General features: G+C 45.0%; 1 protein-coding gene across 5 annotated transcripts in view; it reads left to right on the forward strand.

The window, feature by feature from the left end:
• The window catches only part of RANGAP1 (Ran GTPase activating protein 1), a 289117-nt gene that overhangs the window by 126645 nt on the left and 144457 nt on the right, over positions 1-18015 (forward strand). For all 5 annotated transcript variants that reach the window (XM_077452418.1, XM_077452420.1, XM_077452421.1 and 2 more), the window contains one exon: positions 9539-9598. In XM_077452418.1, the coding sequence (XP_077308544.1) occupies positions 9539-9598 (60 nt within the window). The remainder of the gene's footprint in view (positions 1-9538; positions 9599-18015) is intronic.

An 18015-nucleotide genomic window follows, 5' to 3' on the forward strand; every position in this document is an offset into this window, starting at 1 on the left:
AGTATCCTTCCCTGTACTGATCAGGAGTTGGCTACAATGGAATGTCTCCCAGCTATTCAGGACTGGTAAGTACGGCTCTCCCTGTCTCGGCAGGGTTGAGCAGCTGGGCATTCCCTGGGAGGTCGATTCGGGCCCCCCTCTCTTCTCTCCCCTGTCCCTAACTCCCCTGCTTCCCCCCCTCACGCGGGGGGGGGGGCTGTGCATGGATGCTGAGCGGTGTGCGCATGCCCCTGGACCCTCACCTGGGTTCTGGCTGTACTGGGGTGCCTGAGTCCTGAGTACTTAATCCCGGGAGGCGTCTGTGAGGGGTGCTCTGGGTCGGCGTAGTACTGTGTCTGCCACATATTTCTTTCTGCCTCTCATGGCGCTGCCTGGCAGCCATTTTCAGTGTGGGCAAGGGCCAGCATGCTTCTGGGCTTCAATCGGCCATTTTCCCTTTGATTCCCTATTCAAAACACTGGCGAACGTTTTTTAAAGCCGGACCACGTTTTTTGTGCTCTAGCAGCAGTTTCCTGTGCCCTCAGCTTCCTGTTTTGTCATCACAGAGAGCTGGCAGGCTTTCTATGTAATCTGGACACATTTTTCAGATCGCTCAGCGATCATTCACCGATTGTTCTGACGGCTGCCACCAACACAGCTTTGGTCCTTCTGGGAGCGCTAGGGGGCTGCAGGCACTGCTGTATACAGCGCGGAACTCCTCAGGGCGGTGAGTCCAGCGGGTTAGAACCCCTCAGTCAGCGGCAGCAAGCAGGGTGGGACTGTCACTGTCCTAAGTCCCCTTTGGGTGGCAGACAGGGTAGGGTCAACATGGCTTCAGAAACGGGTGTTAATTCCTCTGAAATCCAGGCAATTGCAACCGGGTCCCTGCGGACTGCGCGTTTCCCATGGACACCCTGACGGCGGTCCTCAATTAGTTCATTACCAAGATAGAGGCGGTGCATGGGAAGAAAGGCCCCCGTCCTCTGGGGAGAGCTCTGATGCAGACTCGGGTCCTGCTGAGGCCAGTGACCCCTGCTCTGTCTTGTCAGATGACGCTGACCAGGACAGTGAGGATGAGTCCCCGTCCGGGTCCGTGCACGATAAAGCGCTTGTTGGAGCACTTATCACAGCTGTGCGTGATACCCTGAAGATTCAGGAGCCAGCGGATCCCTCTAATGATGTACCGGTCACTTTTGGGTCCCGCAAGCCAGCACGTTCATCTAAGATGTTCCCGTATTTTACTTATTTTGACAAGTTCATTTACAAAGAATGGGGTCACTCACAACTGACCTTTTCGGTCCCCAAATACATGGCGGTGCGTTACCCCTTAGAGGAAAACCTTCTCAAAAAGTGGTCGGCTCTTCCGATCTTTGACACCCCCCCCAGTATCCAGGTTACATAAAGTAACCACAATCCCGGTTGAGGGGACTCCTGCATTCAAGGATCCCATGGACAGGAAGGCCGAGGCGGTGGCTCGTTCCTTGTTTCTGGTCAGGCGTGCGACCTGTACTGCATCCGCACTTGTGTCGCAGACACTAACTGAGTGGGCAAAACGTATGCACCGCGAATTGGCAGAGCTACTGGCTTCCCCTGTCTGCGTGGAACTAGCTGACCAACTAGTGCAAGGCCTTAAGTACATCTGTGACTTGGCCCTGGATACTCTCCCTCTGTTATCCAGGGCTTCGGTGTCAGCTGTGGTGCTGAGGCGCCTAATTTGGCTAAAATGCTGGTCTGCTGACCAGGCATCCAAAAAAGCCCTGACGGATCTTCCTTTCCTTGGCGACTGGCTCTTTGGAGCCCCGTTAGATGACATTATTAAAAATGCCACTGGTGGTAAAAGTACACTACTCCCACAAGCCAGGAAAGCTAAGGAGCCACGCCGTAGGCAAGGGCCCTCTTTTTCTGCTCACAATCTGCTTTTTTTCGTCCGCCCGGAGCTTCGACTAAACGTCCCCAGCCCGACAGGACATCCACGGTCAGAAACGTCCATGGAATCGCAAGCCTGCAAATAAAAGTGCTACCGCATGAAGGTTGCCCCCACCCTTGTCTCGGGTGGGGGGTCACCATCGGGAGTTTGCACCCCGTTGGTTCTCCTAGTTATCCGACCAATGATAGTTTCTCTCTTGGCCGCCAAACAGATTCTTCCCCTCCAGCATACCTGTATCCCCGGCTCGCCGGGAGGCCCTGTTGGGGGCAGTAAGGGACCTGCTGAATCGCGGGGTGGTTGTACCAGTTCCGGACTTGGAACGCTTCCAGGGATTCTACTCAAATCTGTTTGTGGTTCCCAAGAAGGAAGGGGTACGTCCAATCTTGGACTTAAAAGCCATCAATCACTTTGTGAAAGTGCAGAGGTTCAGAATGGAATCAGTTCACTCAGTGGTCGCTGCGCTCCATCAAGGGGACTCCTTGGCATCCTTAGACATCCAGGATGCGTACCTACACATACCCATATGCCTTCGGCATCAAAAGTTTAATTATGTGGCTCTTCACTTTGGTCTGGCATCAGACCCCCGGTCTTTACCAAGGTACTGGCTCCAGTATTGGCATTGCTGCAACAACCCTGGATCGCAATCGTGGGCTACCTAGACGATCTCCTCCTGAGAGCATCTTCCACCTCAGAATTAGAGGAGGATGTGGCGATCACCATGCACACCCTGCAGGAATTTGGGTGGCTGTTGAACCTAGAGAAGTCGGTAATTGTGCCGACCCAGCGTCTGGAGTACCTAGGTTTGCTGTTGGACTCCAAGGAAGCAAGAGTTTTTCTCCCTTCGGACAAATTACTGTCATGGTTGGCTTAGCCCTTCCTTCTCTGGGCTGGCTGCTCAGCGGTCGGCTATTTGCCAGCTCTCTTCTCTCTCCACAGTTACCAGCTGTTCCTGATGATGCTTGTCTGACCTGCCTACTTAAAACCTTCCAGCTCACTTCACCTCTGCCTTCACCTTGGTCACATCACTAGAAACCATCTCCTGCGGTTTGTTTAAAGTCTGGCTTGCTGACATCCCTTCTGGCACCTTATCCTGCTTGCTTTTGCGCTACTTGGATCTCTGACTTCTGGCCTGGCTGACTACCCGATCTAGTTCCTGGACTCTGGCTATGCTCGACTACGCTTTTTCTATTTACCTTTTATTTTTATTAATAAACAAGTGTGATTTAATTGTACGTCTGTCTCAGTCTGATTCACGGTTTCTGACAATTACTGACTCTCAGATCTGCGGTCAAACTACTGATGAACCGCAAGTGGTAGTCACTCAGTTTTTGCATGCGAGTACTGGGACTCATGGTAGGCTCCTTCGAGGCAGTGCCTTACGCCCAGTTCCACACCAGAGTTCTGCAGAAGGAGATCTTTTCAAAATGGGACAAATCTCAGTTGTCCCTGGATCGGAAGATCCAGATGAACCAGCCAATCAGGGACTCCCTGATCTGGTGGTTGAGGAACCTGGTGATTCAGTCCGGAAAATTGCTCCTTCCTCTGAAATGGATGGTTATCACTACGGACGCCAGTCTATCCGGCTGGGGTGGAGTGATGGTTCAGTCGGCTCAGGGCCTCTGGTCGACGGAAGAATCCGAGCTGCCAATCAATCTGCTCGAATTGAGAGCGATCAGGCTGTCTCCACATATGGTCGATAAGTCTTCAAGGGCGTCCGATCAGGATACAGTCAGACAACGCCACGGCTGTGGCATACGTAAATCACCAAGGGGAAACAAAAAGCTCAGCTGCTGCACGGGAGGTCGCTCACATACTTCAGTGGGCAGAGCAACACGTATCGGCTCCGTCAGCTATTTACATCCTGGGAGTGGAGAACTGGCAGGCTGACTATCTAAGCCTCCAGATGCTGGACCCAGGAGAATGGGCATTGCATCCGCAGATATTCAGGCAGCTTTGCCTGAAGTGGGACACACCAGAAGTGTATCTACTGGCCTCCTATCTCAATCGTAGGGTGCCAAGATTCGTGTCCAGGACGAGATCCGTGGGCAGACGCGTCGGATGCGCTGGTGGCCCCCGTGGGATCAGTACCGGCTGATCTACGCCTTTTCTCCACTGAAACGGTTGCCACGTCTGCTTCGCAGAGTGGAAGCCGAGGGAATCCCAGTAATACTGTTTGCCCCGGATTGGCCTCAGCATCCTTGGTACGCAGACCTGGTGCATCTGGTGGCAGACGCTCCCTGGCAACTGCCATTGCGAGAGGACCTCCTATCTCAAAGTCCAATTCTCCATCCTACTTTACCATCACTGGCTTTAACGGCATGGCTATTTAGAGCCAGGTGTTGAGGAACCGGGGTCTGTCGGACTCAGTGATTTCAACTATGTTGTGGGCACGGAGATCATCTTCTCTGAAGATATACCATCGTACCTGGAAGGCCTACATTTCCATGTGTGAGGAGAAAAGATTGCATCCACCCTCATTTTCCATATCCAGGATCCTGCTGTTTCTCCAGCAAGGAGTTGACCAGAGATTGGCATCAAGTACCATCAAAGGGCAAATCTTAGCTGTCTTTTTTCAACGACCCCTGGCATCACACTCCTTAGTGAGTACCTTCGTTCAGGGGGTACGACGCGTAGTCCCTCCGGAGCATCCACTGTTACCTCCATGGTATTTGAACTTGGTGTTGTTGGCGCTTCAAAAACCGCAGTTTGAAACTATCGGGGAGATTCCCTTGACTCTTTCCCAGAATGTGGTCTTCCTAGTGGCCATCACATCGGCCAGGAGGGTTTTGGAACTGGCGGCCTTGTCCTGCAAGTCGCCCTATCTGGTTATCCATAGGGATAAGGTGGTGTTGCGTCCGCAACCGTCTTTCTACCGAAGGTGGTCTCGGCTTTTCATATCAATGAGGACATTGTATTTCCTTCTCTGTGTCACAAGCTGAAGCACCCTAAGGAAGTGGCCCTTCACTCTCTCCATGTGGTTAGGGCTCTGAAGGTGTATTTGTCTGCCATGGCTCCCTTTCGGAAGTCAGACTTGCTGTTTGTTTCAGTGGCTGGTCCAAAGAAAGGCATGGCGGTCTCGTCTCTTACCATTTCCAGGTGGATTAGACAGATTGTAGTACAAGCCTACACCTTGAAGGGGCATGTGCCCCCCTTTCTGGTCACGGCCCACTCCACAAGGGCAATTGAAATGTCTTGGGCCTTCCGACACCCACCGTCTGTCGCTCAGGTGTGTAAGGCGATCGTCTGTCCATACTTTTACCAAGTTTTACAAGGTAGACGTCCGTGCATCGGCTGATGCCAGTTTTGGCCGCAAAGTTTTGCAGGCGGCCGTGTAGTTGCAATTGAATATTCAACCGATATTTTTTCCTGTTTTTTTTTTAAAAAAACGCAGTACTGTTATGTTAATGCACTGTTGCATTACTTCCGCAGTTGGCTACGGTCTTTGGATCACTCCTGTTGAGGATACCTTGTTGTTTTGTGGTGGTTTTCCACGCACTGCTGTTTTTTTTGTGGGTTTAGTTTTACTAGTTCCCACCTGCCATGGTGGATGAAGTTTTTATACTGTTTTTCCCACCCCTCGTTTGGCACTGCTTGGGGACGTCCCATTTTGTTAGAGAGGAGCTGTGTTGGTCAGTCAATATAAGAGAAAATAGGATTTTTTGTACTCACAGTAAAATCCTTTTCTCTGTAATTCACCGACCAACACAGCACCCGCCCCTCCTTTTTTTTCTCTTTACATTATACTGGTTGTTGATGTACTGAGGCTGCTACGGCAGAGTGTGGGGGATTGTAGCCTAAGGGACTGCCCCCTTGGGTGGAACTAAAGTTCTGAAATGTTGTATTACAACTTTGCCTAGGAATCTCCAGTGATGGGGCTTACATCCCATTTTGTTACAGAGAGGAGCTGTGTTGGTCAGTGAATTACAGAGAAAGGATTTTACGGTGAGTGCAAAAGTCCTATTGTTAAGCACATCACCATTTTTCTGGTTAAATATATTTCTAAAGGTGCTATTGATATGAAATGTTCACCATATGTTAGTAACAACCCATGCAATCCATACATACAAAGAAACCAAAGAAATTATGTTCTGTCTAAAAAAAAAAAATGGAATGACACAGGGAAAAAGTATTGTACACATAAAGAAATGAAGGTGCAAAAAGCTGAAAAACTAAGATACCAGCTGAAATCTATCAGTAATTAGCAATTTTGCCCCTTGTCAGTGCAACTTAATATCAGCTGGTTCAGTCTCAACTGAAGGCCTATAAAAAGGTGACTAATTACCAAGGTGTCGCACAAGAAACATTTCATGATGGGTAAACGTAAAGAGCTCTCTAGACCTTCGCAACTATATTGTTGCAAAAAATAGTGATGGCATAGAAGGATTTCTAAACTTCTGAATGTTCCAGCACTGTTTTGGGTCATAATTTGGAAGTGAAAAGAACATCATTTCACCATCATAAACCACGACCGGGTGCTCCTTGCAAGATTTCTGACAGAGGAGTGAAAAGAAGAAGTTGTCCAAGAGCCAAGGACCCATTGTGGAGAGCTTCAGAAAAACCTGGCATTAGCAGGTACAATTACTTCAAAGAAAGCAATTAGTAATGCACTCCACCGCCATAGCCTGTATGCATACTCACCACACAAGATTCCATTGCTGAAGAAAAAGCATGTTGAAGCCCGTTTGAAGTTTGCTGCACAAGATTTAGACAAGCCTGTGAAATACTGGGAGAGTATAGTCTGAGACCAAAATTGAACTCTTTGGATGCCATAATACACACAATGCTTGGAAGTCAAATGACAGTGCACATCACCCCAAAAACACTATACCAACAGCGAGGTTTGGAGGTGGGAACATCATGGTGTAGGGCTGTTTTGGCAAACTTCATATAGTTGAAGGAAGGATGAATGGAAAAATGCACCAAGACATTCTTGATTGGGGGGCGGCACAGTGGTGTAGTGGTTAGCACTCTCACCTAGCAGTAAAAAGGATCGCTGGTTCGAATCCCAACCACAGCACTACCTGCCTGGAGTTTGCATGTTCTCCCTGTGACTGCCTGGGTTTCCTCCGGGTACTGCGGTTTCCTCCCACACTCCAAAGACATGCAGGTAGGTTAATTGGCTTCGGTCCAAAATTGGCCCTAGTATATGAATGGGGACCTTGGATTGTGGGCTCCTTGAGGGTAGGGACCGATGTGAGTGTGCAATGTACAGGGATAGGGACAATTGTAGACACTCACTCAGGTTGAACTGGACTGGTGTCTTTATTCAACCTTACTAACTATGTAACTTGCCCTGCCCAATGGTTTCATTAATGCTAGACAGAGAGTTTATCTGTGCACAATAGAACCCACCTGATCTGTTAAGGATTCACAGCCCATCACATCAATAGATGAACGGGGCAGAGATGGAAGGAATAGAGAAAGGCAAAGCAATAACTCTAACAAAGAGAGGGGTGTGAGCCACTCCAACCTATAAAACAGAGCACCAAGTCAATGGGGCAAACACCCCAAACATCATAAAGAGGCTAAATTTACATCACTCTGCATCATACGTGCTCTCACCACTGGTGTCCGGTTCCCTGGACTTCCACAAAATGGCCTTAGCAAAGATTAGCAAAGATTTCCTCCTTTCTGATGCTTTGCCAGGCTCTGTCTGCAGCTGTCTTCAGTTGTGTCAAAAATGTCCGATGTGTCTGCCATAATGTCGCAGTCACAATAAAAATCGCTGCCATTACTAGTAAAAAAAAAGAAATTGATAAAAATGCCATAAAACTATCCCCTATTTTGTAAACGCTATAAATTTTGCGCAAACCAATCGCTTATTGCGATTTTTATTTATATTTAATATTACCACCTCCATGCTTTACTATAGGAATGGTGTTATTTGGATGGTGAGCTGTATTGGATGTCCACCAGATATATTGTTTGGTCTTATTATACAGGATTTACAGTATATAGAGCTAACAGTTTAGGCAGCGCTTTACAATAGAAAAAGGAGACCATACAGTTACAATACAATCGAATACAAGAGGGTTAAGAGGGCACCGCTCAGAAGAGCTTACAATCTAATAGAGAGGGGCAGATGGTACAAAAGGTTGTAACTGTGGGGAATGAGCTGCTGGAAGTGGTAAGATTATTTAGAGGCATGTTGAGGCCAAATAATTACAGTTTAGTCTCATCTTACCATAACATTTTTTTCCATGTGCCCTCAGACTGCGGAAGGTGTGTTTAACCTCCCTGGCGGTATGATTATTTCAGATTTTAGGTGCTGAAAGCAGTACCATTATTTTGCATGGAAATTTGGCGTTTTATATTGTAGGCCTGTAATTCTTAGAAATAATTCACTTAAATCTGTCCAAACAAGAGTCTAAAGCCCCATACACACTATCAGTTTTTTCTGCTGAGTTTTTCCTTCAGCTTTACCAAAACCATGTAGTGCAAGTGCCTGTCTGATTGCATACACATTTAAACTCCTAAGGTTTGACCTCATATTATATGGTTTTGGTAAATCTGAAGGAAAAACTTATTTAAAAAAAAAAAGGGGGGGGGGGGGTCTTTTATTTATTTATTTTTTTAATCAAAAATATATAGAAGAATACGTATGGGCCTAAACTGAGGGAAAAAATAATTTATATTTTTTTTTGGGGGGATATTTATTATAGCAAAAAGTAAAACAATAATGCGTTTTTTTTTTTCAAAATTTACGCTCTTTTTTTTTGTTTATAAAGCAAAAAATAAAACCCCCCAAAAGAAAGCCCTATTTGTGGGGGAAAAAAAAGGACGTCAATTTTGCTTAGGAGCCACGTCGCACGACTGCACAATTGTCAATTAAAGCGACGCAGTGCCGAATCAAAAAAAAAGTGGTCTGGTTGTAAGCCAGCAAAATGGTCCGGTCTGAAAGTAGTTAAAGCACAGTTCCAGTCCACCCCAACAATTTTTTTTTAAAGACTGCTCTGTGTTTGTCCAAACATGTACATTATTATTTTCAACATGGGTGTTGCACAATTACTTTCTTTAAAAAAAGGTTTTTTACTTGCAGACTTGTCAGGTTCCATTTTAGCTGTGGGCTTCTGAAGCCCTCCTGTCTTCAGTTCTGGGATTTCCGTGCAGCTGTCTATACAGCATGCACCTCCCGATCTCGTGCATGCACAGTAATGCCTCGGCGCGGCTCTCCTTCATAACAGGTTGCCAACGCAAGATTTCAGCAGTAGGCGATTTGCAAGGACTCCTGGGATATGACTCCCCCATCTCAGGAACCCTTGCGAATCGTTTAGTGATGTAATCACTTAGGCGTGGACTGGAGGAAGTGAAGGGAAAAAAAATAGGATTTGCATTGGTAAAACGATGTGCAAGGGGGGGTTTCATAGAGAGACAGTGCATAAAATGGGTGGAACTCTGCTTTAAGTCGAGCACATCATGTTGAGCACTATATTCATAGAGATGCATTGAAATGTGTGCTATTGCTAAATACTAGATAACCATAAACAGTTTTAAAAAATGTTAAACATCACTTATAATGAGACACATGGCCATTGTTGATACTGTAACGTATAACTTGGACTTTACAAAATGGCAATGATTGTTTTCCCTGGCCTTATAACCTATAGATTTTACTATTTTTCTTTTTTCTAGCGTTGCCACTGGAGTGATATGTTCACTGGAAGACTAAGATCTGAAATTCCTCCTGCATTAGTAAGTAAGATACTTTGTACCATTTCCCCACTGTACCATTTTTTTTTTCTTTTTTAGAACATATAACTTTGTTGTCTTAATTATGGGGATAAACTAGTTTCTTGGGGCTTAGTAGCACATATGGTCACATAGGTGACTTTTACACGATCGTTCTTCTAAACTGCTACATTTGACCCAAAGCTCTCTAGATACAGTGACTATAGAAAATAATTACCCCCTTTTAAAATCAAATTTTGTTGCTTTGCAGCCTGAAATGAAGACAGGCACAGTCTTTGTTTTGATCCAGCTGTATTTACTAGTGCAACTTAGAACATCCAGGTATAAGGTATAACCCCGACATGTCAGAAAAAAAATATATCAAATTCAAAAACCGAATCACAGAGTTGGAAAAAGTATGTCAGTATTTTGTTGTACCACCTTTTACTTCAAGTACAGTCTTTAGGGATATTCCTCTAACTGTGCACATCTAGACTTTGCAAGATTTGCCCACTTTTCTTTGCAGAACTACTCAAGTTAAGTAAAATTTGATGGTGACCATTTTGTGGACTGTAATCTTCAAGTAATTCTACAGATTTTTAATGGGGTTTCAGTCTGGGCTCTGACTAAGCCATGAACGGAAATTCACCCTTTTCTCCTTCAACGACTGTGTGCTAATTTTTGCTGTGTGCTTTGGGTCAGGTTGGAAGGTAAACCTTCCCGTTGACAACTTTCTGGCAGAGGGTAGCAGATTTTCCTCAAGAATTTGATGGTATTTTGCCCTATCCATTTTTCTTGTATCCTAACAAATGCTCAAGTCTCTGCTGCAAAGTAACACCCCTATAACAGAATATTACCACCTCCATGCTTTACTATAGGAATGGTGTTATTTGGATGGTGAGCTGTATTGGATGTCCACCAGATATATTGTTTGGTATTATTATACAGGATTTACAGTATATAGAGCTAACAGTTTAGGCAGCGCTTTACAATAGAAAAAGGAGACCATACAGTTACAATACAATCGAATACAAGAGGGTTAAGAGGGCACCGCTCAGAAGAGCTTACAATCTAATAGAGAGGGGCAGATGGTACAAAAGGTTCTAACTGTGGGGAATGAGCTGCTGGAAGTGGTAAGATTATTTAGAGGCATGTTGAGGCCAAATAATTACAGTTTAGTCTCATCTTACCATAACATTTTTTTCCATGTGCCCTCAGACTGCGGAAGCTGTGTTTAACCTCCCTGGCGGTATGATTATTTCAGATTTTAGGTGCTGAAAGCAGTACCATTATTTTGCATGGAAATTTGGCGTTTTATATTGTAGGCCTGTAATTCTTAGAAATAATTCACTTAAATCTGTCCAAACAACAGTCTAAAGCCCCATACACACTATCAGTTTTTCTGCTGAGTTTTTCCCTTCAGCTTTACCAAAACCATGTAGTGCAAGGGCCTGTCTGATTGCATACACATTTAAACTCCTAAGGTTTGACCTCATATTATATGGTTTTGGTAAATCTGAAGGAAAAACTGTGTGTGTATGGGGCTTTATAGACATCCCGGGTATGATAAAATTTGAAATATGAAATCATAAATTATAATATAAATATATAGATATATATAGAGATATATATATATATATATATATATATCTCTATATCTATCTAATACATACCTATAAATAATTATAACAAATAATAATAAAAATTATTCAATAATGTAATCAAATAAAAAACACTGAACTATGCTGAGTTGCAGAATTGTTGTTGTCATTACTTCTAGTGTTTGATGATGAATTTCCCCACAAATTAATATCGCTCAATTCTGCGAGTGATTTCTAATTCATTATCTGTTTTCTAGCTGGTCTTTAACCACTTTTGATGTAATCAGACACTTTTTGGTTGCTATGGACAATCTCCAGTTTCCAGGCATAAAGAACAGTATTTATAATATAAAACTGTATGCAGGACACTGCACAGAACACTAGGTACAAAGGGGATGTGTAATTATTTGATACAGTACTGTAATCTGTAAGATTACTGTATACTGTGTATGTTACTTTTTGAATTTGGCACCAAACTCTGTCCCCGTGCGTCGCAACGTTCGCAGGGAACGGAGCCCGGTGATCTGACAGATCGAGCGGAGGACGGCTCGCTGATCACAGCGAGGGTACATTGCTGGATCCAAGGTAAGTAAACCCCTCCATGGATCCAGCGATGAGATCCCGAGTCTGGCTCTGGAATACCACTTATGGTATTTAAATCTTACCCCCGAGCCAGACTCTGGAATACCGCCAGGGAGGTTAAGGTGGTCAGATGAGACTAAAATTAAATTATTGCTGCAAAGCAACAACATTGGATTATTTAAAAGGGGGGGGGGGGGTTCTTTTCCATTCCCAGTGTATCTGTATGTATGTTTAAAGGGGTTGTAAACTCTTGAGGTGATAATACTTCTGTCCCCCAGCCCCCCCCCCCCCCCATTTTACTCACCTGAGCCCTGTAATTCCCATGCTGGAGAGGCGCTCTTCCCCTCTGCCCGTTGTCTCGGCTCTTGATTCGATAGATTGATAACTGTACAGTCATTGGCTCTCGCTGCTGTCAATCAAATCCAATGACGCAGGCACCCAGAGGGGCGAGCTGAGTCCAACATTCTGCGTCTGTGGACGCAAACGCTGGACTCGGGAGCACGCCCGCAATGTGACCCCCTGGAAGAGCGCTTCTCCTAGGGGTTTATACGATGCAGGTAGGGGCTACCAGCACCATCGGGGACCCCAGAAATTGAAAACCGGGGCCAGTCTGTGCAAAATGAACTGCACAGTGGAGGTAAGTATGACATGTTTGTTGTTTAAAAAAAACAAAAAACTTTTAAGCATTGCACCAGCAGCACAGCAATAGTAAAGCCTGGGCAGTGGAAACCTACAAGTTCAGTCACCACACCGCAATTAGGGCAGCTATAATACACTATGAGAGACGCATAGTGGGGGAAGAGTAGAAAAAATACCCCCACGTTTTTTTTTTAATATATTGTAAGAAAGAAAGGTCAGTGCATATTGTTATAATAAGGAATGATTGCATGAAGTGGGTTACTAATGTCAAAGAGGAGACAACTATACTAAATGCATTCTTCTCCTCCTGTTTTTCTTAAGGAAAGGTAAAACAAACAACGTGAAATGTACCCCTGTGGCTAACAGAAGCCAGTGTCCAAAAAAGACTCCAGTTTCCTGTGTAAAAATTAAACATCAGCAGCTATAAAAACTGTATCTGCTGACTTTTAATAAATAGACACTCACTTGTCCCACGATCCAGCGGCGTCTTTTTTGCTAGCACCCGGGTTCCCAGAAGCGGCATCATGACTGTAAGCATCTAGCTGTGACAGCTTCACAGCCGTGTGCTCATTGCTCAGAAAGCGTGAGTGTCACTGGCCATTGTGAATGGTCCCACAGTCTTCTGGGACCTGTGAACTGACCCAGAAGACTGCGGGGAGGGGGGTGGCTGGAGAGGAGAACTTATGCTCCAACTGCCTAGGTGGCCTGCCTAGGCAATTGCCTGCTCTAGTTGCCTAGGTGGTCAGCGTGAAAGTGAGCGTGGGTACCTACCATAATCGGGTACCCCGCTTCCCAAAAGTGCTCTTCTTGAAAAAGGATGGGAAGGAGTCCTTAAAGCAGTTGTTCTCAACTCCTGTCCTCAGGACCCACTAACAGGCCAGGTTTGCAAGATAACTGAAATACATCACAGGCGATATGATTTGCTGCTCCGTGATTGCAGTATTCTCTTTAAAAGTGTTTAGAGCCGCTTATGGGCTGTTTAGAATGCTTTCAGAAGCTGCAGAGGGGACTTCCCATTTTTTTTTAACTTTCTTTTGCTTTTAAAGGTAAAGGAGACATTGGAGGTATTCTTGACCCCAGGTTTCTCCATTAGAAGGACCTGTCATCCTTATTTCTGTTACAAGGGATATTTTACATTCCTTGTAATAGGAATAAAAGTAAGTAAAAAAAATAAATAAATGAAAGGGACAGTCTAAAAATAAGGAAAAAAAAAGTGCCCCCATCCCTCATTGCTGGTGCGCAGAAGTGAACCCATGCATAGGTCACGCACGCATACAGTCATGGCTAAAATTGTTGCCACCCCAGAAATTTTTCTAGAAAATCAAGTATTTCTCACAGAAAAGTATTGCATTAACACTTGTTTTGCTATACACATGTTTATTCCCTTTGTGTGTATTGGAACAAAACAAAAAAAGGGGGGAAAAAAAGCAAATTGGACATATCACACAAAATTCCAAAAATGGGCTGCTCAAAATTCTTGGCACCCTTTCAGAATTGTGAATAAATAAGATTTTTTCAAGCAATTCACCTACAGCAAGGAACCAGTGTGGGCAATATAAAAATAACAACTTACAGCAGATAAAAGTTCACTTAGTCTTTGCATTGTGTGTCTGTGTGTGCCACACTAAGCATGGACAACAGAAAGAGGAGAAGAAAACTGTCTGAGGATTTAAGAACCAAAATTGTAGAAAAATACCAACAATCTCAAGGTTACAAGGCCATCTCCAGAGATCTAGATTTGCCTTTGTCCACAGTGTGCAACATTATCAAGAAGTTTGCAACCCATGGCACTGTAGCTAATCTCTCTGGGCATAGAAGGAAGAGAAAAATTGATGAAAGGTTGCAACACAGGATAGTCCAGATGATGGGTAAGCAGCCCCAAACAAGTTCCAAAGAAATTGAAGCTGTCCTGCAGGCTCAGGGAGCGTCAATGTCAGCGCAAACTATCTGTTGACATTTAAATGAAACGCTATGCCAGGAGACCCAGGAGGACCCCACTGCTGACACAGAGACCTAAAAAAGCAAGTCTACAGTTTGCCAAAATGTACTTGAGGAAGCCAAAATCCTTCTGGGAAAACGTCTTGTGGACAGATTAGACCAAGATAGAGCTTTTTGGTAAAGCACATCATTCTACTGTTTACCGAAAAACTGAATGAGGCCTACAAAGAAAATAACACCGTACCTTCTATGAAGAAATGTGGGGTTCCAGCTATTAATGCTGCAATCAAGTGAGCAGAGTCTCACATGTCCAGTGGATAATGCACTGATGTTAAAGTATCCAGCAAGTTAAGGTTGGATTTTCCTTTTCAAGACCAGATGTCTTTTGCAGTGTTTGCTACAATTGGAGTAGCTCAGTCCATTTACCCTTTAACGCCTGCTCCACTATTTTGCATGCATTGGAAAATGTGGACTCCAAGGGGTTAAGGAACAGGTGTGAGATACCTGAAAATTCTGCCTGATCGGCAGGCCCGGCAAGGGGCAGGTGTATTTGACGCACGGTGTCTCACAGATGCTATGAAGGACTTGATCGGTTAAGCCTCATGGCTTATACTTGAAATAGTGCATTTTTGCAGAGGTCCGTGGCTGAAATACTGATCAGCCGAAGCTCCAGCTGAAAACCTTTAGTCAGTATGTGTCCCTTCCTGGGGTACTACTATTTAGAGTGGATAAGTACATCCAAAAGGGGTAAAGCTCTCTTTACTAGTAAAAGGAGGTTCAAACAGTTCTCCTTTAATCGTGCAGCCTCTCCTAGGCCTGGGGCATCTGCCTTTAGGCAGTCTCAACGGTCTCAATCGTCAGGTTCAGGAGAAAGTTCCCAAGGGCCGCACCAGGATCTTGGGGGCAGAAAGCCCATGAAGCGGAATCCTAAGGCCTTCTCGTGAAGGAGCACCCCCACTCGCTTATGTGAGGGGAAAGGTCCTGCGATTCTCAGTCTGGCAGGAACAATGTTAGGAGCAGAGGGATTTCTGGGATTAACATTAATGTGAACTTTAACGGGGGTTCGGGTCTTGTTTGGGTGCTGCCTGTGGGATCCTTGGGGCTGCTGATGCGACAGTCTTTATGCAAGAGTATCCGCCTCCTCAGAGAATGCTCCTAAGGTTCCAAGAAAAAAAAAGTCTCTTTATGGCCTCTGGATTCAGCTGTTATCCCAGTCGGTGATATCGGAGATTCCCATAGTGGAACAGATTTTTTTTTTGGCTCAAACCTTTTAAGGTCCCAGAGCCAAACAGAGATGTAAGACGTATTCTAGATCTCGGAGATGTGAATTGGCACTTAAACATCCGATCCTTTCATAATTCGAGCGGCTGTGTCCATCCGGCAAGGAGGGGAGTTGCATATCTCCATGTGCCAGAGATTCCCCCTGACCAGAAATCTCTGCGGTTTGAAATATATAAAAAAAAAATTTCAGTTGTGGCACTTCCTTTCGGCTTAGCCACCGCACCACGAGTGTTCTGAAAGATTCTGGCACCTCCTTTAGCCAGGTTAAGGGCTCAAGGCATAATGGTCCTAGCCAGACCTATCAGAAGATCTACTTTTTAATATATCATTCAGGCTCCGGTTTAAAACCAGAGTCTGATCTCAGCTGTAGATATCTGAAATGTCTAGGTTGGATTCTCAGCCTAGGAAGATTCTCCTTAAAACCATCAAGGAGGTTTCTTGGGGGCTGGTTATAGCTACAATACAGAAGAAGGTATTCTTACCCCAGACAAGAAACCGTTCCATTGTAGGACTAATTCAACTTATCAAGATAAAGGAAAATTCCTTCATTTCGGCTGCAGGAGGTTTTTAGGAAAAATGGTGGCCTCCTTCAGGGCCATCCCTTACACACAGTTTTATTCAAAGACTGCTTCAAGACACCATCCTGTCGGTCTGGAATAAAGCAGATTCGGGCCTTGTTTGTTTCCAAGATGCTTGACTCCTGACATAGATCAGAGCCTAAATTGGTGGTGGTTATCCAGCAGATGGGAAAATCTTTATACTGGAAGGTGTTAATAGATGCCAGCCTTCCTGGCTGGTGAGTAGCCCTGGAAGAAGATTTTGTCCAGGGGAGATAGTCCAGGTTAGAGGACCTTGCCTATCAACTTTTTTAGACATTTCAGGCAGTACATCTGGCCATAGAATCTTGGCGGTCAGACTACGGGACTGTCCTGACAGGATTCAGTCTGACAGGGCCACGGCGGTGGTTGACATCGATCACCAGGGGAGGCACGAGAGGTCGTGCAGCCTAAAAAGAGGAATACGTTTCTAGCTTTGGCAGAACACAACACTCCTTGCCTGTAGCCAATTTTTATTTTCAGGCATACTACTTGAGACGTCAACAATTATTTCCAGGAGAATGATCTCTTCACCCCGTCATCTTTGTTTGCAATATGTCAGATGGGGTACTCTGGACATGGACCTATTCGTGTCCAGATTCATTAATAAGGTTGACAATTTTATGTCGAACAAGGGGTCCGCTAGCAGGCGGAACAGACGCATTAGTCTTCCCAGGGGATCCATTTTCACTGATCAATGCATTCTCTCAAGTTCTGCTAATTCCGCGCCTTCTCCGCAGGATTAAGCAGGAACAAAAGGAGGTGATTCTGGCAGCCCCAGCGGGTCCCAGAAGATCTTAATTTATCGAGATCATAAAGATGGCAGTAGGAGTCCTTTGGACTCTGCCATTATAGCCAGACCTTCTTGCGCAGGGTCCGGTATTTCATCCTACCTTACGGACAAAGTTTAACGCGTTTGACAGTTGAATCCCACTCTATAAACGATTGTGGGTGATCTTCGGTAGTGTCTTCTTTGACTAATGGCAGGAAGTCTGCTTCCAGAGTCACTTACTTTAGAGTATGGAAGGGCATAGGTTTCTTGCTGTTGATCCAGGGGTTGGCAATCCAGGAAGTATGTCAATAGGCAGGATTCCTGATTCCTCCATATGGGATCTGAAATGAAGCTGGCCTTGACTTCTATCAAGAGCCAGATCCAGGCCTTGTCGGTGTCTTTTCCTATGGCCTCTTGCTTCCCACTCTTGGTGCGTAGCTTATTCAGGGGGTAAAACAGTTTATCCCCCTATCAAGGCACCTCTAAATCCTTAGGATTTAAAATTGGTCTTATCGGCTTTATTAAATCTGCCGTTTGAACCTTACGAGAAATTCCCTTGGTTCTTTGACAAGAAAGATCATCTTTTCTGTTTGCCATTTCTTCTGCTAGAAGAGTATCAGAACTAACGGCTCTGTCTTGTAAGAGCCATATTTCATCATGCATAAGGATGAGGTGGTTTTATGTCCTCATCCTGAATTCTTACCAAAAGTGGTAACAGGTTTCATTTAAACTGAGATATTATTCTTCCTCCTTTCTCCCCAGAGCCTTAATTTGGGGGAGAGAAAGCACTACATTCTCTTTATGTAGTAAGAGCGATATTTCGGCTGTATTAGCCGAAATCACGCGAGATTTCGGCTGTATTAGCCGAAATCTCGCGATATTTCGGCTGCATTAGCCGCAATGTCTCCTGGGATTACTTGGACGAGATCCCAGGAGACAGTGCGGGGTTCAGCCGGAAGTGATCGCCCATCGCCGCAGGGGAGGAAAATCAAATACTATGAATTACAAAAGAAGGTAGATTAAAAAAAAAAA

Source organism: Lithobates pipiens, unplaced genomic scaffold (genome assembly GCF_037356315.1).
Source record: "Lithobates pipiens isolate NorthernLeopardFrog02 unplaced genomic scaffold, aLitPip1_a1.2 Scaffold_23, whole genome shotgun sequence".
Lineage (NCBI taxonomy): Eukaryota > Metazoa > Chordata > Amphibia > Anura > Ranidae > Lithobates > Lithobates pipiens.